This window comes from Dendrobates tinctorius, unplaced genomic scaffold (genome assembly GCF_039654945.1).
Source record: "Dendrobates tinctorius isolate UK_male_01 unplaced genomic scaffold, ASM3965494v1 ptg000031l, whole genome shotgun sequence".
Taxonomy (NCBI): Eukaryota; Metazoa; Chordata; class Amphibia; order Anura; family Dendrobatidae; genus Dendrobates; species Dendrobates tinctorius.
Window position 1 is genome coordinate 21,602,190 of NW_027361699.1, and position 21,826 is coordinate 21,624,015.

A 21,826-nucleotide genomic window follows, 5' to 3' on the forward strand; every position below is an offset into this window, starting at 1 on the left:
GGCCAGGTTCGCAGTGGATCTGCGTCAAGGACCAGAACTAGATACCGTCACTATCACGCGTTGCAGTTCCTAAGACCGGTCCTTGCCACAAGATCGTAAGTATTATACATTTTGGGTTTTTATTTTTATTAATCTGTGTTTTTCTAATCCACAGCTGATGCTTCTTGTAAAGGCATGGTAGTAATGATTTTCCTTTCTTCCACAGCACCTGGAGCAGCACCCTGCAACCTGGCCCTGGAGCGGTCCTTCCTCGGACGTCCTCTGACCCGTCCCAGCCATCCGACAGCCAGGAAGCACCTTGCAGGTCAGCCACACACACAGCTGGTGACCAGGAAGCTGGGCCATCAGGTGTTCCCCTGTCCCAGGTCTCTGCCACTGGTTATGCGGGCACTACCCGCCAGCGGCAGAGGGCCTTGGACAGGAATGTCTTGCCCGAGTTTATGCATTTGAGCGAGACATTTAATTCCAGCCTCAAGTCACTGTCCGACAGAGTTGAAAGCGGTTTTGCACTCATGGAACGTGGTTTTAACCACTTTGAACACCGCTTCAATTCTGTAGAACAGCGCCTTGACCGTCTGGAGGCCGACCTCAACAGACCAGCACACCATTTTTTTAGCAAGATTGAAAAGGGCATGGCGGAACACCTTAGTCCTGATCAACAGCTGAATGTGCTGCAGGCCTGCAACAATGCTTTCTTGCAGGCTATGCAGCATAATCGGTACGGTCAGCAGTCAGTGGTGTCCTTTCCACCTGTGCCACCATTGACTCGCTTCACCTCACTACCGACTTGTGCTGCATACCACTGCACGGACACCCCTATTCAAAGCCAGGACACCCACCGTTACACCACCACAAGTCTGAGTGCAGCTGGTCACTTCACCGACACCACCATGGCAAGCGCTGCTCCTGTCTGGAGCACCACCGCCAATCCCATGCATGCGTGGAGCTCAGCCACCACTAGGCAAACATGGAACAGCCCTGCCGCTACAACAACATGTAGTAGCCCTGCCACCACCACTCTGCAAACCTGGGCCATCACTGCCGCCACCAGTCCTCCTGCAAGGACGAGCACTGACAACGAAGAGCAGCATCAGCCACCTCAGCAGCAGCAGCCAACTCAGCAGCAGCAGCCACCTCAGCAGCAGCCGCCACCTCAGCAGCAGCCGCCACCTCAGCAGCAGCAGCAGCCACCTCAGCAGCAGCAGCAGCCACCTCAGCAGCAGCAGCAGCCACCTCAGCAGCAGCAGCAGCCACCTCAGCAGCAGCCGCCACCTCAGCAGCAGCCGCCACCTCAGCAGCAGCCGCCACCTCAGCAGCAGCCGCCACCTCTGCAGCAGCCGCCACCTCTGCAGCAGCAGCCGCCACCTCAGCAGCAGCAGCCATACCAGCAGACGGGGGACCTACATTCCATATTTGCCCCTACTTCAAGGCGAAATCAATCAAGGCGGGCATTGGGCCAAAGTCGGTCCAGGCACACAAGCCTACGGCGACATGCCATTACAACTAATGTAACTGAACAGATTTCCTCTCCTACAAGTGTTCCAAGTTTAATTCCCTTAACTGGACTACCTACCCCCACAAGTTTTGTTGCCCCTTCCCCTCAAACACCGTCTTCAACTGCAAGTGTTGCATATTCCCTGCACACCCCCAAATTGAAACCATCTGCCCCCAAACGCCGTAAAAAATAATTTTTTTTTTGTGATAAAAAATAAATTTACATTTGTGGTTTACCATTAATAAGTTTCATTAATGTTGTTTGCGCCGCTCACACACACTGATGGGTAAATACATGTTAAAAACCAACCCAAGGGCTAGTATAGTCATATGTGAAATAACATGGACTAGTATAGTCATTCCAAGGCCTAGTGTAATAACTCTAGTTTTACCAAATAGAATCTGGTGTCATGAAAAACAAACTGTTGAAACTTGTCTAAAAAATAAGTTTCTTTCTAGTTTCACCAGTTTGTTTTTTGTGAAACAAGATGCTAGTTGTTAAAAATGCTAGTTGTTAAAAATCGAGTTATTACAGTAGGCCTTGGTATGACTATACTAGGCCGTGGTATTTCACATATTACTATACTACTAGCCCCAAGGCCTAGTATACTCATATTTGAAATACCACGGCCTAGTATAGTCATTCCAAGGCCTAGTGTAATAACTCTAGTTTTACCAAATAGAATCTGGTTTCATGAAAAACAAACTGTTGAAACTTGTCTAAAAAATAAGTTTCTTTCTAGTTTCACCAGTTTGTTTTTTGTGAAACAAGATGCTAGTTGTTAAAAATGCTAGTTGTTAAAAATCGAGTTATTACAGTAGGCCTTGGTATGACTATACTAGGCCGTGGTATTTCACTTATTACTATACTACTAGCCCCAAGGCCTAGTATACTCATATTTGAAATACCACGGCCTAGTATAGTCATTCCAAGGCCTAGTGTAATAACTCTAGTTTTACCAAATAGAATCTGGTTTCATGAAAAACAAACTGTTGAAACTTGTCTAAAAAATAAGTTTCTTTATAGTTTCACCAGTTTGTTTTTTGTGAAACAAGATGCTAGTTGTTAAAAATGCTAGTTGTTAAAAATCGAGTTATTACAGTAGGCCTTGGTATGACTATATTAGGCCGTGGTATTTCACATATTACTATACTACTAGCCCCAAGGCCTAGTATACTCATATTTGAAATACCACGGCCTAGTATAGTCATTCCAAGGCCTAGTGTAATAACTCTAGTTTTACCAAATAGAATCTGGTTTCATGAAAAACAAATTGTTGAAACTTGTCTAAAAAATAAGTTTCTTTCTAGTTTCACCAGTTTGTTTTTTGTGAAACAAGATGCTAGTTGTTAAAAATCGAGTTATTACAGTAGGCCTTGGTATGACTATACTAGGCCGTGGTATTTCACATATTACTATACTACTAGCCCCAAGGCCTACTATACTCATATTTGAAATACCACGGCCTAGTATAGTCATTCCAAGGCCTAGTGTAATAACTTGTAATGGAGCAGATTACATGAGCAGATTACATTCATCCACTCAATGCTGACTTGTATTCCCCATGGACTTTCATTGGGGTTGGGTTTTGAGGGTTGTGTTTTGAGAAAATCACATACTTTGTTTTAAACTAGTTGCACAATTTTCTCTTGAAAAAAAATGGTTTCCTGATTCATGGCCTGCAGCTTTGCTCATTCCAATATATTTCACGCAGACTAGCAATGCTGCATTTTAACTCGTATGTGTATTTACCTGCCCAGGTGTGTGAACATAACAAAATTCAGTTATACATGGGAAGTTTTTTAATTAATTGGAGTTTAAAAAATATAGTGCACTCAGTAATGGTATCAAATAAGGATTTTTATTACCATAAACAACAACATTACACCATTTCATCTTGCCAGTGCACCCGTCCTACATCAGAAATAAAGTAGGCCGCAAATTTGTCCCTCATTTGGCCAACTTCAACGGATGACCTGAGAGTGTGCTGAGTGAATTCAGGCAATGGGTTAGGAGCATCATCGTCCAGTTCAAAGGTCGTGTGCTCTTTAGCCATCACAAAGTTATGTAGAACCACACAGGCCTTCACCACCTCATCGACTGTTTCAAGTTTAAGATTAATGGCCGTGCCCAGAATTCGCCATCTGGAAACAAGAATCCCAAAAGCACACTCGACAGTTCTTCTGGCCCTGGTCAGCCTGTAATTAAAAATTTTTTTGGTGTGGTCCAAGTCCCGGCTGGAGTAGGGTTTCAGTAAGTTTCCGCACATTTGAAAAGCCTCATCGCCAACCATTACAAAGGGCAGTGGCGGAGCTTCGGTGTGAGGAAGAGGCCGTGGCATAGGGAAATTAAATTGGTTGCCATACAACCTCCGGCCCATGTCTGAGTTTTTAAAAGCCTGCGAGTCATTACCACGGCCAAATGCTCCAATGTCCACTGCTACAAACATACATCCGGCATCCGCAATTGCAATGAGTACTATTGAAAAGTACTTTTTGTAATTATAGTACTCAGATCCCGTTCTTTGGGGTTTGATGATCCGTATGTGTTTCCCATCAACAGCTCCCAAACAGTTGGGAAAATTGCATACTGTCCAGAATTTGTCAGCAATTTCCATCCACTTTTCAGCGGTGGGCAGGGGCATAAATTCTGGGCAAAGAACATTCCAGAGAGCCCGGCAGGTGTCAGCAACAATTCCAGACAAGGTAGAGATTCCAATACGGTACTGGAAGTGTAGTGAGGATAGGGTTTCTCCAGTCGCCAGGAATCTGTGAACAGACAAAGAAGTAAAATTAATATTTATGTATATTATTTTTAAAAACTATAAAAAAAAATATTAGTACATTCACGAAAACTAATTACCCAAGGTTTTGAATACTAAATTTACAAAAAAAAACATCAGACCACACCCCTTTGTTTTTAAAACATACCGTAATGTCACCAGTAGCCGTTCCTCAGGAGGAATCGCACGACGGAGCTGTGTGTCCTGTCTCCGGATGGATTGTTGGACACGAGCAAGCAAATCCATGAAACTTTCGTGGGACATCCGGATATAATCAGTAAATTTCTCCGGGTTTGCACGTAGCTCGCTGTAGAGGGTGTGGTATGCCCCACGGCTCTCCCGGAGTTCAACAATCGGATGTATCCACATACGCCGCCGTCTTCGCTGCCTCCCTCTCTTCCTTTGTTCATGGCAAGCAACTGCATACGCCTGAGCCATCGCGATGTCCAAATCCAAGTTGAAGTGAAAACTCTTCCAGCGCAGATCCATGGTCACGAGAAGAATCAAGCAAATGTGAAGAATACTGTAGACAGGGTCTATATATATTAACATACCACACCCACAATGAAGTCCCATTGGTCTTGTGTGTTGTTGAATGGTTGTTTTTTCTTTTTTGTGGGGTTTTTCCAAAATCTGTAAAAAAACGCAAACGCACAAAAAACGCATACAAACGCGCAAAAACGCTGCGTTTTTTTCCTGCATGCGCATTAAAGTGCTGGAAAAAAACGCAGCGTTTGTATGCATTTGTATGCGTTTTTTTAATGCGTTTTTTTGCGGGAAAAACGCGCTGCAAAAAAAAGCAAGTGTGAAACTAGCCTAAGTCCAGAAAACCAGAGAAGTTGGCAGCTATCGGATTGCAGACCCCTGAACCTATCAACACAACTAGCAGTAGCCGTGGGGGGTTCCTACGATGCCCTAGACCCCTCGATCACAGCCGGAGAATTAAATAGGCCTAAAGAAAGAAAGGGAAAATCTAAACTGCCCCAGAGAAGACCCCAAAGCAATAGGCAGCCCCCAACATATAATGACGGTGAAGCAAGATGAAAATACTAACACAGACAGAAAGATAGACTGAGCAAAGAGGGGCCCAAGCTAACTAGAAAGAAAAGGACAGGAAGGCTGCTGTCTGCAATCCGTGAAAAACCCTATGAAAATAAGAGCCAACAGACTGACAGTGAAAAAGGCCCTGAAGACGCTAGGCTTCAAAAAAGCTATGTCAGTACTCAGGAATATTCTGAAGACAGAGCTACAGGCAAAAGGAGATTCAGCTCACCCCAGCAGGGAATGGCAGAATACTGAAAAGCAAGGAAAACAAAAAGCAAAACAAAAAAGCTAACAGGCAAAACAGAAAACTTAGCTTTAGAGGAGCAGGAATCAGACTGGTGTCCTAGAAGTCCACAGAGAAATCACCCGCAGGGCAGAAGGGCGTCGGCAGCCTTATATCCAGTCCGTGACTCCACTCAGCCAGTCATCCTCATTAGACTCAGGTGCCTGATAATCAGGCTCATTACCCTCCTTTACCAGAATAGGGAGTTCACCAGACCCCAGTGACGAAGGGGAAAATGAACTCACAACACTTGCCCCTACTCTCCTGCAGCACATCTGCTGCTCTCACTGGAGAGGAAGGGGTCGGTTGAAGAAAGACGGCAGAGACAGTAGTCCCTAGGCAGCAGCCCTCACACGACTGCCCCCAGCTGATTACTTCCCTCACCCGCCAATCAATTACCGGGTTGTGTTTTTTCAGCCAAAGGGAGGCCTAAAACGAAAAGTACTGGCATTCCCTCCAAGACGTAGCATGACAAGGACTCCTCATGATGTCCTATACGTAGATGGATATTTTCTACGATTTGGGTCAAGCTCCCCTGGCTCAGTGGAACAGAGTTTATGGCCTGTACGCTTATAGGTTGGGCTAGCGTCCTACACCTCAGGCCATGAGTCTGGACAAAGCGAGCATCCACCAGACTGACTCCTGCTCCTCTGTCCACAAGCACCGGTATCACCTCCGGTACCCCGCCAGCCAACACCTCTGCTGACATACTACCTTGGGAGGGCAAAATGGAGGAAATATACACTCCCTGGTCATCTCCCTCCAAGTGGCCAGGGGAATGCGGCTTCTGAGATGACACAGATGATTTGGCGCGCATTGGGCAAGCCTTAAGGACATGACCAGTCTGCCCACAGTAAAAACATGCCGACACCACTCCCTGAACCGTAGGCAGGCCTAAACACAAACTAGCTCCTACTTGCATAGTTTCGTCTGGAGACTTGGCACGAACTGGGCAGGCTTTCAAGAACTGGCCCGGCTTCCCACAGGAAAAGCATAGCCCCCCACCACGACGAGCCATAGACACCCCCTTTTTTGTACCAACAACACCGGGCTGTCAGGGTTCCTCCGTCCGCACTGGTGGGTCCTCCTCCCTAGCGAGGACATCTGGGGGCACATTTTGTGTATGTCTCTCCGTAAGGCGTCTATCCACCCGGATAGTAAGGGACATGGCGGCCTCCAGCGAGCTGGGGGGCGGCGTACTGCACCAGAGTATCCTGCAACTTTGGAGACAGACCCTGCACAAATTGACTCCTAATTGCAGGGTCATTCCACTGAGTGTTAGTGGCCCACCTGCTAAACTCTGAGCAGTACTCCTCAGCAACCCGGGCTCCCTGTTTACACCTACGGAGTCGGGATTCCGCCAGGGCGACGCCATCAGGATCCCCATACACTAGCGCCAAAGCCACAAAAAACTCGTCCACGGACTCTAATGATGGTGAATCGTCCGGCAGGGAGAAGGCCCAGGATTGGGGATCTCCCTTAAGAAGGGACATAATGATCCCCACCCCTTGCTCTTCATTCCCTGATGAACGAGGACGCAGTCTGAAATATAATCTGCAGGCTTGCTGAAAAGCCAAGAATTGATCTCTCCCTCCAGAAAACCTGTCAGGGAGGGGTATCTTGGGTTCTGGCTGAGCCTGTTCCTGAACCAAGCCCCCAGAGCCCACCAACAGCCGCAACTGCCGCACCAACCCTCTGCACAGCCCCCTAATCTCATCAGTAAGGATCTGCAGCATTTGGGCAAAGGGCTGCATTGGGTCCATGGCTCAGCAGAACAAAAAAAAAAAAAAAATTTATGGGTTGGTGATAATGTCATGTGGACCCGTACTGTGCTGTGTGACACGACCCGCAGGCCGGTAACTAAAACAACAAGACAAGGGGAAGGGAAACAGTTACAACGGTGGGCCCTGCTAACGTTCCCTATGACGGTTCCGCACCGGGCGCCGATCAGGATACCTGTCACCCTAGCACACCCTAAACCTATCCCTTGCTAGGGAACTGGGTGGTGCAGGAACTGGCCCCACCGCTGTACACACCAAGGAAAAATACAAAACAGGGAAACACCACTTAGCTTTGCTCTGTTGCTCTTGCTCCCAGCAACAGAGTCCACCACCAGAATGCAGCTTTCCTCCTGAATAGCTGCCACCAAGCTCTGTCAGAGCTGCAAGGAAATCCCATCTGACTCATTCCACACCAGGACTCTGACTGTGCTGCAAGGAACTCTCTCTAGCTCCTTTCTCCACCAAGGATGGTTGGAAATGACCACTATCACCAACACCTGCTCAGACCATTAGACCCTATATAGGAAAAGGGGATGGTCAATGATCAGGGGCAAAAAGCTGCTATAACCCCACTGACCACCGGGGGCAAAAGGCAAAGCAAAGAAAACATCAAGTGCAATGACGCTAAGGCCACCGGAGGCAAAACTATCATTAAGGCTACTTTCACACTTGCTTTTTTTGCGCTGCGTGCGCAGTGCAAACGCGCATAAAAACGCATCATGCGTTTTTAATGAGTTTTCTTGCTTTTTGCGCATGGTTTTATTACCATGTGCACGTCAGCGCTCCCATAGACTTGAATGGGTTGTGGGTGAATTTTGTGCGCATTGCGTGCGCATGTGTTTTTTTGAGACAGGTCGGACGCACAAAAAATGCAACAGGAGGCATTTTGTAAGCACGGACGCACACTACAAAAAAAACGCATGCGCATACAAACGCATCAATTATTACAGCCTTTATAGTTAGCCCTAGTTGGAACAACCCACAATCCTATGCGACCTCCCCTTGATATTGCGCGTTAACCCTTACATCCCCAATAAAAACATTAAAAATAAAAACATTATTAAAAAAAATTCTATGACAGAACATCCGCTCGGGTTACCAATTACACAGTGTGTCCAGACACTTTGCAGGGAGTCACAATAAGGATCCAAGAAAGATGAGATTGACCATCATTGACCATATTAAGGAACTTGGTGAAGGGAGGTTGAGTAACCTTATTAGGAGAGAAAGCTACTGGATGTTTAAGTTGGGTACGTTATATCCAGAAGGGTTGAATCTCACTATAGAGAAAGTTTCTAGGTAGGGTTAATGGTGTAGTGATTATGATTGATTTCTCTTTTTATAGACAATATGTAGTTTTTGAAAAGGAGAGGTTTTTTTTTTTTGGGGGGGGGGGGGGATTTTTTTTTTATTTGGACAGGGTTTATCATTAGTTTTGTATGGAATATTGATGTATGTTGTAACCTGCAAAATGTATAATGATTGTCTAACGAATGCTTTTTTATAATGTTTTTATTTTTAAATGTTTTTATTGGGGATGTAAGGGTTAACGCGCAATATCAAGGGGAGGTCGCATAGGATTGTGAATTGTTCCAACTAGGGCTACCTATAAAGGCTGTAATAATTGATGCTTCCTTTATTCCACCTGAGGAAGACGGCTGTGACCGTAGAAACGCGTTGTGGGTATTGGAGGAAGAATAAAAGTTGTTTTTTTTCTGGTTTCTGCCTCTCCTTTAGCGCTCCTACAGACCGCTTTTTTTGCTTCACAATATATTAAGGATTATTGGTTTGCCCTCTGTGTGGTAGATTTTTATGTTTTGATATCTGACATCCATGTATTTTTCATTTAACCCTTTATATTGAAGATTGTTGCAAACCGCTGAGCTTAATATATTTAACCTTTATTATTATGTCAAGCTGCTGTTTGTCCTCTAGTCTGACTAGAGGCATCCATTATATACAGTTCCTGGAAACTATTTTATGTGTAGTTAATGAGAATAAACTTTTTGGAAATTTTTTCTATACACTCCTTGTGCAATATGTCTTTTTGGGTTCTGGTTTAAATCACCCTTTTAAATCTGCAGCATCTAAATTAAACTACCTGCCTGTATCGTAACCTTATTTATCCTTGTAATAAGAATATTGTGTGGATCCAAATAATTATTTTTATCAACAGCCACTCATGACTTACGGAACTTAGGTACTTACCATAGTTAAAAATTTGTACTGATCATAGAAAAAAAAAAAAAAAAAAGGGAACACTTAATGGTGTGGTCCAAAACTAAAGTTTAAAAGTTTATTTTAATCCTAAATGTCTATTTAATGTAACAATCTAAAATCACTTCCCTAATATACTTTGATTAAAAGCCCCTACTGTTCCCTCTCTACTCCAACTACGGTACTTTAATTCCCTTTTTCAGGCTTGTCTTCCAGTCTCTCCAGTGCAACTGTTGCCACTTTCTTTTACACCAAAGCAGGTGAAATCGATTTCCAATCGCTTATGATTCCTAGCTGGACAGATTAATATTCCTTAAGATTAACTGACTTGAACAACTGTTTTCTGAATTTTTTGACCAGCTTATATCTATATAATGTCCCCATTACAAAATTGAACTACAGGAATCAAACCTTTTTTAAGTAAACTAAAATCTTTCATATAACTAGTAGTTTTCCATTTCATTTCTAAAAGAACATATGCACACACAGGTATTATAAAACAGATACTACACATTGATACAGGCAAATACAGTATAAAAAATGAAATACATCTTTTCTGCTCTCTAGATAAAGCAGCTACATTGCAGCATGAACCCAGCCTCACACAACTGTAATTGCAGCGCCATCTATTGAAAATGTGCCTACTAGAACTCAAAAGGAACCTGTCAGCTGCCACATCCCCCGTAAAGTGCCACCATGACTCTACTGCACCCCATTTTATGCATTATAATAATTTCTTCACCGTAGTAATTGTTCTATAATTATAAAATCAGGTTTTGTCCTCACTTACGCTACTAAAAATCTACAAGGACTAATCTGGCAGGGCATGGATTTCCCCGAACCACAGTATTTTTTGGACCAAAAGACGCACTCCCCCCCCCCCCCCCCCATACTTACAATTAGCATAGTGGCAGCAGGAGTCAGGCGTTTCTTGCGGTGGTCCAGCACTGCAGAGCTATGATCTCACTCCCATCCCGGGCTGGTGTGGCAGGTTCGGCAGTGCTCGGTGGTGAGGGGGCTCCGGCAACATTTTATGAAAGCCTGGAGCCCCGCACTTCCATTGCCTTGATGCTGTGGCCTCCGGGGAAATGGCCACGGGAGGCAGCGCATGTGCAGACAAATCTCCAATCTTGTAAGCATGCCCCCTGGGGCATAAGTGATGTGATTTGCAAGAGCAACATCACAGTCTGTTCTTTGCAAGTCTCGCGCATTCCTCCCATGGCATAAGCAGAGCGCTAATGAAGCTGGGGAACGTACATCAAGATTCACTGTAAATCCCAAGGGGAGGCAAAAAGTCGCATGCAGGTGTGCTTACAAGATGGGAAGGAGGATTAGTCTGGGGGAACCAACACCCTGCTGGACTAGTCCTTGTAGAATTGCATAGTGTGAACACAGATTAAAACTTGATTTTGTAATTATAGAGCAGTCATTAAAAGTATTATAAGAATGTAGAAATATGGTGCAGTAGAGACATGGTTGTGGTTTAGGCAGGCTAGGGGAGCTGGCAGGTTCCCTTTAAATTACTTGTTCACTAAAACAGTTCATGGCATCACATTTTTTCTGGTTAACATAACACAACATGCTACATTATTCTGCCAATCAAAAAGCAACTTGATTAAAAAAAAAAAAGCAAGGAGACCCATTACTTTCTATGTCTTTGTCACACCATCCAAAGATATTGCTGTAGTTTATTTGAGCCTGAGTACAAAGTGTTAATGTGAACCTGTCAGCAGGATTGTGCACAGTAACCTACACACAGTGTCAGGTCGGTGCCATTATACCGATTAAACAGATACCTTGCTTGATGAAATCCATCTTGTGGCTGTTGTTTAATCTTTATTTGCAGTTTTGAGTTAATGATATACTCGTGCTCCAGGGTGGGCCTGGAGGGGGGGGGGGGATCTTCATGTGGTGCTCTGATTAGGTATTCATGTGTATGGCTTCTAACAGGTCACTAATCCCTCAATGACCTGCCCTCTATATATAGTTTGGAAAAACAAATCCCCTTCTGCAGGCAGGTAATGGCGATGGCGCCTGCTCTGCAGCATGGTCACAAATTATGTGTATGTAATCCTTTTCTTTCATTTTATCCATAAAAATAAAAAAAGATTGAAAATGGATCCGGACACGCCTGCGCAGTAGCAGCTATCAGATTGCCGATAGCTGCAACGGCGTCATCTTAGGGGAGACAATTTTTTTTTCCTCTAGCAAGATGCCGGAGCCTGCGCAGATCGCTCACAGCTGCAACTTAGCAGGCGCGGTCGTCACCATTTTCAATCTGTTTTTTTTTTTTTTTTTTTTTTTTAAACCCTTTCAAGACGGATCCCTTTTTCGTTTTTTTGTTTGTTTTCCACTCCCCCTTCTTCCCAGAGCCATAACTTTTTTATTTTTATGTCAATATGGCCATGTAAGGGCTTGTTTTTTGCGGGACGAGATGCACTTTTGAATGACACCATTGGTTTTACCATATTGTGCACTCAAAGACAGTAAAAAAAATTCCAAGTGCAGTCAAATTACCCAAATAGCGCAATTCTACAACTGTTTTTTGAATTTTTTTTTTACCATGTTCACCAAATGCTAAAACTGACCTGCCATTATGATTCTCCAGGTCATTATGAGTTCATAGACATCAAACAACATGTCTAGATTCTTTTTTATTAAATGGTGAAAAAAAAATCCAAAGTATGTTAAAAAAAAAAAAAAAAAAAAAAAAAAAAAATAGTTTGCGTCATTTTCCGAGACCCAAATTGTCTCCAATTTCATGATCTCGGGTTGGGTGAGGGTTTATCTTTTGTGTGCCGAGCTGTCGTTTTTAATGATACCATGTTGGTGCAGATAAAATCTTTTGATCGCCCGTTAATGCATTTTAATGCAATGTTGCGGCGATCAAAAAAGCGTAATTCTGGCGTTTTGACTTTTTTCTCGTTACGCCGTTTAGCGATCAGGTTCTTTTTTTGTTTTGATAGATCGGGCGATTCTGAACGCGGTGATACCAAATATGTATGTTTGAATTTTTTGAATTGTTTTATTTTGAATGGGGAGATTTAAACCTCTGATTTTTTTAAAATTTGTTTTAATATTTTTTTTTTTTAACTTTTGGCATGCTTCAATAGTCTCCATGGGAGACTAGAAGCTGCCATAACCTGATCGGCTGTGCTACATACAGGCGATGATCAGATCAGAATTACTCACTTGCTATGAGCGCCGAGCACTGGGCGGCGTTCATATCAATCCGACAGTGACAACCATAGATGCACCGGTGACCCGTGATCACGTGCAGCGGTGGGCTGATTTCCAGCTCGATGGGCGGTTTTCCGGCTCAATGGCCGGAAGCACACGTTAAATGCCGCTGTCAAAGTTTGACAGTGGCATTTAACAGGTTAATAGCTGCGAGTGGATATTGATTCCAACCACAGCTGTTCTGGGCACATGCAGCTGTTCAAAACACAAAGTCTGACATCGGCATAAATTTACGCCCGATGTCGGAAAGGGGTTAATTTTTTTTACAAGTTGTTTTTTTTTACTTTTTGCATGCTTCAGTAGTCTCTGCTACATACAGGCGATGATCAGATCACCTGTGTGTGTGGAGCAGAAATGCTCATGCCCCTTGCAGCTCTCAGTGTGGTTCCTCTAATGACAGAGGTGCTAAGCATAAGACACCTTATACAATGCCTTGAAAAAGTTTTTTTTCCACATTACCCCTACAAACTTAGCTATATCTGATTTGGATTTTATGTGATATACCAACACAAAGTAGCAAGTATTTGCGAAGTGTAAGGTTATCTAATTTGAAAAATATGAATCTGAGAAATGTGACCTGCATTTGTATTCAGCCTCCTGTAGTCTACTACCAATAAATAAAATCCTGAGTGACCAATTGCCTCCAGAAATAAAAACAAATTGTAAATTGAGTCCTCCTGTGTGTAATTTATTCTCAGTATAACTACAGCTGTTCTGTGAAGGCCTCAGAGATTTGTTTGGGAACATTATGAAAACCAAGGAACCCACCAGACAGGTCAGGGATAAAGTTGTCAAGAAAAGTAAAGCAGGATTAGGTAACAAAAATAAAAAATAGCCCAAGCTTCGAACATCTCACGGAGCACTGTTCAGTCCATCGTCCAAAAATATAAGTATAGCACAACTGCAAACCTACCAAGACATGGCTGTCCACCAAAACGAACATCCAAAGAAAGGCAGCAACTAACTAAAGAAGCCAAAAAGCCCATAGCATTCTAGAGGAGCTGTAGAAATCCACAGCTGAGGTGGAAGAACAGGACAATTGTTAGACGAATACACCATAAATCTGGCCTTTATGGAAGAGCGGCAAGAAGACAGACATTATTTGAAAGCAAGCCATTAGAAGTCGCATTTGCGGAAAGCCATCTAAGGGACACAGCTAGAATGTGGAAGAAGGTGCTCTGGTAAGATGAGACCAAATTAGCACTTTTTGGGCTAAATTTAAAATGCTATGCATGGCACAACTTTTGGATTTATACATTTAAAATATTTAGAAAACCATGCATCATTTCCTATACACTTCACAAATACTTACCACTTTGTGTTATTACATCATGTAAAATACAAATAAAATACATTTAAGCTTGTGTGTGTGATGATGAAAAGGTCGCAGAGTATGAATACTTTTTCAAGGCACTGTAAATATGAGCTTCATCTACCATAATATGGTAAATTAATGTACAGCAGCTCTCTTAGCCTGAAAATCCCTTTAATTGTAGAACAAGGGTAGAGAACATAAAAGAAAGCAGAACACAAGTTGAAGAAACAATGATTAATATTTTCGTAAACATCCTAAAGAGGATAATAAAATAAGGTATATACCCCAAAGGAAACATCATAATCACTTGGTGTGAATGGCTGATCAGCCAGATCCTCAAAGAATTCAGCCAGGGAATACAATGTATCTGCTGCCAACCTCTCATAGGTAGTTTCATCCAAAGTACTACGAATAGAAAACAGGTTTATTATAGACATAAAGCAATAGGCACCAAGCAGAAAAAGATTCCTTGAAGAAAAAAAAAAAAAAAAAAAAACACCCTCTCTACAATCTCCTCTTCAGATTCCTGTTTGATGCTCGTGGGATGTTATTGGTGTAGATCCTATTGCTTTCAGCTGATTTCAACAAGCTGGTTGTTTAATGACCACACCGCCTTACACCCAGAACGGTTGTTAAAGGGGATATCCGGGACATTATTAAAAAAATAAAAATAAATAAATATTGTACCGAAGCACGAACAGGCAGGTAGCTGCTCCTTCCCTGCCTGTTGTGCACGGCACGTTCTTCCCTGGCACACACCGCTCCTGCTGAGGATTCAGAAGCCTTTGCTGACATCACGTCTACAGATTGGAGGCTTCTTTTCCTGTCCTCTCTTTAGACAAGGCGGGACCTCCAAGGCGATTCTAATAGACAGCCGGATCCCCGCTACCTAACTGGGGGAGCCGGCTGTCAATCAGAATCCCATCGGAAGTCCCAGCTTATCGTATCAGCAGATGCAGCTGTGTGGCGCCGTGCACAACAGGCAGTTAAGCAGCAGCTACCTGCACGTTACGGCTTAGATACAAATCTCTTTTAAAGTAAACCCATCACCTGAAATAACGCTATTAACCTGTATATCTGCGGGTTATTCTGCAGGCTAATAGTGTTGTTATGCTGTCAGGTGTTTGCACGCAGCGGGGAGAAAATTGACTTTTTTCTCTGCCAGCATTTGGTATTCAGTCAAGGTGGCGGGGGCGCTGCTGGCTCAGTCACCGCTCTAAGAGTGGCCGCTGTAACCGCGCCCCCGGCCCTGACTGACAGCCGGCCTCGATGTAGACGGAGTGTCAGTCAGGGCCACCTTAACTGAAAACGGAATGCTGGCAGAGAAAAAGTTAATTTTCTTCCTGTTGCATTCGGCTGCGTGCAGGCGTCTGACAGCATCATAACACAGTTAACCTGCAGATTAACCCCATATCTGCCCCCTTCTCTTCTCTCTCTACACAGTCCCAATTGGACAGACTATCAGCAGATTTGGCTTTCAGTATCATCTTTATGCTGATGACCCGCAACTATATACGTCATTCCCCGACCTTAACCCCGCTGTACTACAGAATGCCAGTGACTGTCTGTCCGCAGTCTCCAACATCATGTCTGCTCTCTATCTGAAACTCAACCTCTCAAAAACTGAACAACTTCTGCTCCCGCTTACTACTAACCTCCCTAAATCTGACATTTCCCTCTCCGTGGGTGGCACTACAATAACACCCCAGCAGCAGGCACGCTGTCTGGGTGCTATGTTTGACACCAATCTCTCTTTCACATCCCATATACAATCTCTTGCCCGCTCTTGCCACTTACACCTAAAGAACATCTCTAAAATCAGCCCTTTTCTCACCATGGAAACAACAAAAACCTTCACTGTAGCATTGATCCACTCCTGCCTGGATTACTGCAACGCTCTATTAATTAGCCTCCCCGTTACTCGACTATCCCCTCTCCAATCCATACTTAATGCAGCAGCCGGGGTCATCTACAGTTGTAGTCAAAAGTATTGACACCCCTGCAATTCTGTCAGATAATACTCAGTTTCTTCCTGAAAATGATTGCAAACACAAATTCTTTGGTATTATCTTAATTTAATTTGTCTTAAATGAAAAAACAAAAAAAAAAAACAAAAACAAAAAAACACAAAAGAGAATGAAGCAAAAAGCAAAACATTCGTCGTTTCACACAAAACTCCAAAAATGGGCCAGACAAAAGTATTGGCACCCTCAGCCTAATGCTTGGTTGCACAACCTTTAGCCAAAATAACTGCGACCAACCGCTTCCGGTAACCATCAATGAGTTTCTTACAATGCTCTGCTGGAATTTTAGACCATTCTTCTTTGGCAAACTGCTCCAGGTCCCTGATATTTGAAGGGTGCCTTCTCCAAACTGCAATTTTTAGATCTCTCCACAGGTGTTCTATGGGATTCAGGTCTGGACTCATTGCTGGCCACCTTAGAAGTCTCCAGTGCTTTCCCTCAAACCATTTTCTAGTGCTTTTTGAAGTGTGTTTTGGGTCATTGTCCTGCTGGAAGACCCATGACCTCTGAGGGAGACCCAGCTTTCTCACACTGGGCCCTACATTATGTTGCAAAATTTGTTGGTAGTCTTCAGACTTCATAATGCCATGCACATGGTCAAGCAGTCCAGTGCCAGAGGCAGCAAAGCAACCCCAAAACATCAGGGAACCTCGACCATGTTTGACTGTAGGAACCGTGTTCTTTTATTTGAATGCCTCTTTTTTTCTCCTGTAAACTCTGTGTTGATGCCTTTGCCCAAAAAGCTCTACTTTTGTCTCATCTGATCAGAGAACATTCTTCTAAAACGTTTTAGGCTTTTTCAGGTAAGTTTTGGCAAACTCCAGCCTGGCATTTTTATGTCTCGCGGTAAGAAGTGGGGTCTTCCGGGTCTCCTACCATTCAGTCCCTTTTCATTCAGATGCTGACGGATAGTACGGGTTGATACTGTTGCACCCTCGGACTGCAGGGCAGCTTGAACTTGTTTGGATGTTAGTCGAGGTTCTTTATCCAACATCCGCACAATCTTGCGTTGAAATCTCTTGTCAATTTTTCTTTTCCGTCCACATCTAGGGAGGTTAGCCACAGTGCCATGGGCTTTAAACTTCTTGATGACACTGCGCACCGTAGACACAGGAACATTCAGGTCTTTGGAGATGGACTTGTAGCCTTGAGATTGCTCATGCTTCCTCACAATTTGGTTTCTCAAGTCCTCAGACAGTTCTTTGGTCTTCTTTCTTTTCTCCATGCTCAATGTGGTACACACCAGGACACAGGACAGAGGTTGAGTCAACTTTAATCCATGTCAACTGGCTGCAAGTGTGATTTAGTTATTGCCAACACCTGTTAGGTGCCACAGGTAAGTTACAGGTGCTGTTAATTGCACAAATTAGAGACGCATCACATGATTTTTTGAACAGTGCCAATACTTTTGTCCACCCTCTTTTTTATGTTTGGTGTGGAATTATAGCCAAATTGGCTTTAGGACAATTCTTTTTGTGTTTTTTCATTTAAGACAAATTAAATGAAGATAATAATACCAAAGAATTTGTGTTTTCAATCATTTTGAGTATTATATGACAGAATTGCAGGGGTGTCAATACTTTTGGCCACAACTGTATCTGGCTAATCGGTACTTTGACACATCCGCTCTTCGCCAGTCCTTACATTGGCTGCCCATTCATTATAGGATCCAATTCAAAATACTTGTTCTCACCCACAAAGCTCTCCACAGTGCAGCAACCCCCTACATCTCCTCCCTCATTTCTGTCTATCGGCCTAACCGACCGCTGCGCTCTGCAAACGACTTTCGTCTAACCACTGCACTATTCCGTACCTCCCACTCCCGACTCCAAGACTTCTCCCGCTGCGCCAACCCTCTGGAATGCTCTACCCCAAGAAATTAGGACTATCCACAATTTGCATAGTTTCAGGCGCTCCCTCAAAACACATTTGTTCAGAGCGGCCTATCACGTTCACTAATCAGTCATTCTATGTGTAAGAGTGCGTGTGTAGCCCATTCACTATCTCCATCCATCCCTCACTCCCTCAAGATGGCTGGACCATCATTGTAAATACACACCTGTACTTTGTATCTCCCCCACCTCATTGTAGATTGTAAGCTCTCACGAGCAGGGTCGTCTTATTTTGCTTTAATTATTGTATTGTTAACGTTGTTACTTATGACTTGTGTTTTGAAACTGTTAAACTGTAAAGCACTGCGGAATATGCTGGCGCTATATAAAGATTATTATTATTATTTATTTCTGGTGACAGGTTCCCTTTAAAGACTGACCTCCTTCAAATTAATTTAGCGACACAATCACAAAAAGAAACCCTAAATTCACTATACCTGGTACTCGTCAGTGTCCCTGCGGTTCTGCTTATAGCTAGTAAAACGTTGTTGTGGACGGCTTGTACCTGTGGGTGTGAACATATCAGACTCTAGAAAGAAAAACAAATTATAAGTCATGCTTTCCATTTTACATTCATTTCTGTGGTTATGAAGTTACGATTGACAGCCTATTTAGAAAATGTAAAATAAATTTACAGACACTATTTTTTGTTAATACACTCAGATGTGTCAGAAAAATGTTAATCACTTATCAGTGTTTTCAATCTGTTATGACGCCCACCCACATTTTTGAAACTCTTTACACATTAGCGACATTTAGCATCAAAAAGTTAATTTATTTCAGTTCTTCAATACAAGCAGCAATCAGTGGTGCCTGTATGCTACAGCTGTATATTACAGTGAGATAACACTCAACTGGACACAGTCACATGGCTGAGCTGTAGTACTAGGTATATGAATGAAAAACACCTTTGCAGCTTGTTAGCCAGTAGATAAAATATTAGGTTTTGAGAGACCTCAGTGGTTGATACCTTTTAATGGCTATCTGAAAAGAAGGAAACATCTTCCTCTTGACAATACCCCATAGATTCGCTATGGGGTTAAGGTCAGGCTAGTTTGTTGGCCAATCAAGCATAGTGATACTGTTGTTTGTAAACCAGGTATTGGTACTTTTGGCAGTGTAAACAGGTGCCAAGTCCTGCTGGAGAATGAAATTTCCATCTCCGAAAAAGCTTGTCGTCAGAGGGAAGCATGAAGTGCTCTAAAATTTCCTAGTAGACGGCTGCACTGACGTTGGTCTTGATAAAACACAATGGACCTACACCAGCAGATGACATGGCTCCCCAAACCAACAATGGTTGTGGAAACTTCACTCTAGACCTCAAGTAGCTTGGATTGTGGCTTCTCCACTCTTCCTCCAGACTCTGGGACCTTGATTTCCAAATTAAATGCAAAATCTACTTTCATCTGAAAAAAACACCTTGGAACACTAAACTACAGTCCAGTTCTTTTTCTCCTTGGCCCAGGTAAGACGCTTCTGGCATTGTCTATTGGTCATGAGTGGCTTGACTCAAGGAATGCGACACTTGTAGCCCATGTCCTGGATATATCTGTGTGTGCTGGCTCTTGAAGCAATGACTCCAGCAGCAGTCCACTTTTGTGAATGTCACCCAAATTCTTGAATGGCTTTTTCTTAATCATTTCAAGGCTGCGGTTATCCCGTTTGCTTGTGCATCTTTTTCTACCACATTTTTTCCTTCCACTCAACTTACCATTAATATGCTTGGAAACAGCACTCTGAACAGCCAGCTTCTTTAGCAATGACCTTTTGTGGCTTACCCTCCTTGTGGAGTGTATCAGTGACTGCTTTCTGGACATCTGTCAAGTCAGCAGTCTTCTCCATGATTGTGGAGCCTACTGAAACAGAATAAGGGACCTTTTTAAATGCTTAGGAAGCCTTTACAGGTGTTTTTTTGTTAATTATTATAAATTACTGAGATAATGACTTTTGGGTTTTCATTGGCTGTAAGACATAATCATCAACATTAACAGAAATTAACACTTGAAATAGATCACTCTGTAATGACTCTATAATATATGAGTTTCACTTTTTGTATTGAAGAACTGAAAAATTAACTTTTTGATGATATTCTAATTTAGTGAGATCGCACACACAGAGCTAACCTGTAGTACTAGGTATAAACACAGTAGGCAGCGCTGTATACACAGCCTAGGAGGTATGAGTGCTGCCTGTATATTACATAGTGAGAGGACACTCAGGGCTGAGCTGTAGTACTAGGTATATACACAGCAGGCAGCGCTGTATACAAGCCTAGGAGGTATCAGTGCTGCCTGTATATTACATAGTGAGAGGACACTCAGGGCTGAGCTGTAGTACTAGGTATATACACAGCAGGCAGCGCTGTATACACAGCCTAGGAGGTATCAGTGCTGCCTGTATATTACATAGTGAGAGCACACACAGGGCTGAGCTGTAGTACTAGGTATATACACAGCAGGCAGCGCTGTATACACAGCCTAGGAGGTATCAGTGCTGCCTGTATATTACATAGTGAGAGGACACTCAGGGCTGAGCTGTAGTACTGGGTATATACACAGCAGGCAGCGCTGTATACACAGCCTAGGAGGTATCAGTGCTGCCTGTATATTACATAGTGAGAGCACACACAGGGCTGAGCTGTAGTACTAGGTATATACACAGCAGGCAAGCGCTGTATACACAGCCTAGGAGGTATCAGTGCTGCCTGTATATTACATAGTGAGAGGACACTCAGGGCTGAGCTATAGTACTAGGTATATACACAGCAGGCAGCGCTGTATACACAGCCTAGGAGGTATCAGTGCTGCCTGTATATTACATAGTGAGAGGACACTCAGGGCTGAGCTGTAGTACTAGGTATATACACAGCAGGCAGCGCTGTATACACAGCCTAGGAGGTATCAGTGCTGCCTGTATATTACATAGTGAGAGGACACTCAGGGCTGAGCTGTAGTACTAGGTATATACACAGCAGGCAGCGCTGTATACAAGCCTAGGAGGTATCAGTGCTGCCTGTATATTACATAGTGAGAGGACACTCAGGGCTGAGCTGTAGTACTAGGTATATACACAGCAGGCAGCGCTGTATACAAGCCTAGGAGGTATCAGTGCTGCCTGTATATTACATAGTGAGAGGACACTCAGGGCTGAGCTATAGTACTAGGTATATACACAGCAGGCAGCGCTGTATACAAGTCTAGGAGGTATCAGTGCTGCCTGTATATTACATAGTGAGATCGCATACAGGGCTGAGCTGTAGTACTAGGTATATACACATCAGGCAGCACTGTATACACAGCCTAGGAGGTATCAGTGCTGCCTGTATATTACATAGTATCACACTCAGGGCTGAGCTGTAGTACTAGGTATATACACAGAAGGCAGCGCTGTCCACAGCCTAGGAGGTATCAGTGCTGCCTGTATATTACATAGTGAGAGGACACTCAGGGCTGAGCTGTAGTACTAGGTATATACACAGCAGGCAGCGCTGTATACAAGCCTAGGAGGTATCAGTGCTGCCTGTATATTACATAGTGAGAGGACACTCAGGGCTGAGCTGTAGTACTAGGTATATACACAGCAGGCAGCGCTGTATACACAGCCTAGGAGGTATCAGTGCTGCCTGTATATTACATAGTGAGAGGACACTCAGGGCTGAGCTATAGTACTAGGTATATACACAGCAGGCAGCGCTGTATACACAGCCTAGGAGGTATCAGTGCTGCCTGTATATTACATAGTGAGAGGACACTC

General features: G+C 43.6%; 1 protein-coding gene across 3 annotated transcripts in view; it reads right to left on the reverse strand.

Moving 5' to 3' along the window:
• Positions 1–21,826, reverse strand: part of FXN (frataxin) — a 99,770-nt gene that overhangs the window by 14,798 nt on the left and 63,146 nt on the right. The window contains exons 2-4 of one of the 3 annotated variants that reach the window (XM_073572249.1): positions 19,852–19,929; positions 18,511–18,578; positions 14,442–14,562 (exon numbers count right to left, since the gene is read on the reverse strand). In XM_073572249.1, coding sequence (XP_073428350.1) covers positions 14,442–14,562; positions 18,511–18,578; positions 19,852–19,890 — 228 coding nt within the window. In that variant the 5' untranslated portion in view covers positions 19,891–19,929. Of the gene's footprint in view, positions 1–14,441; positions 14,563–18,510; positions 18,603–19,851; positions 19,930–21,826 lie in introns of all 3 variants that reach the window. The other 2 variants (XM_073572248.1, XM_073572247.1) reach the window with 2 other exon arrangements.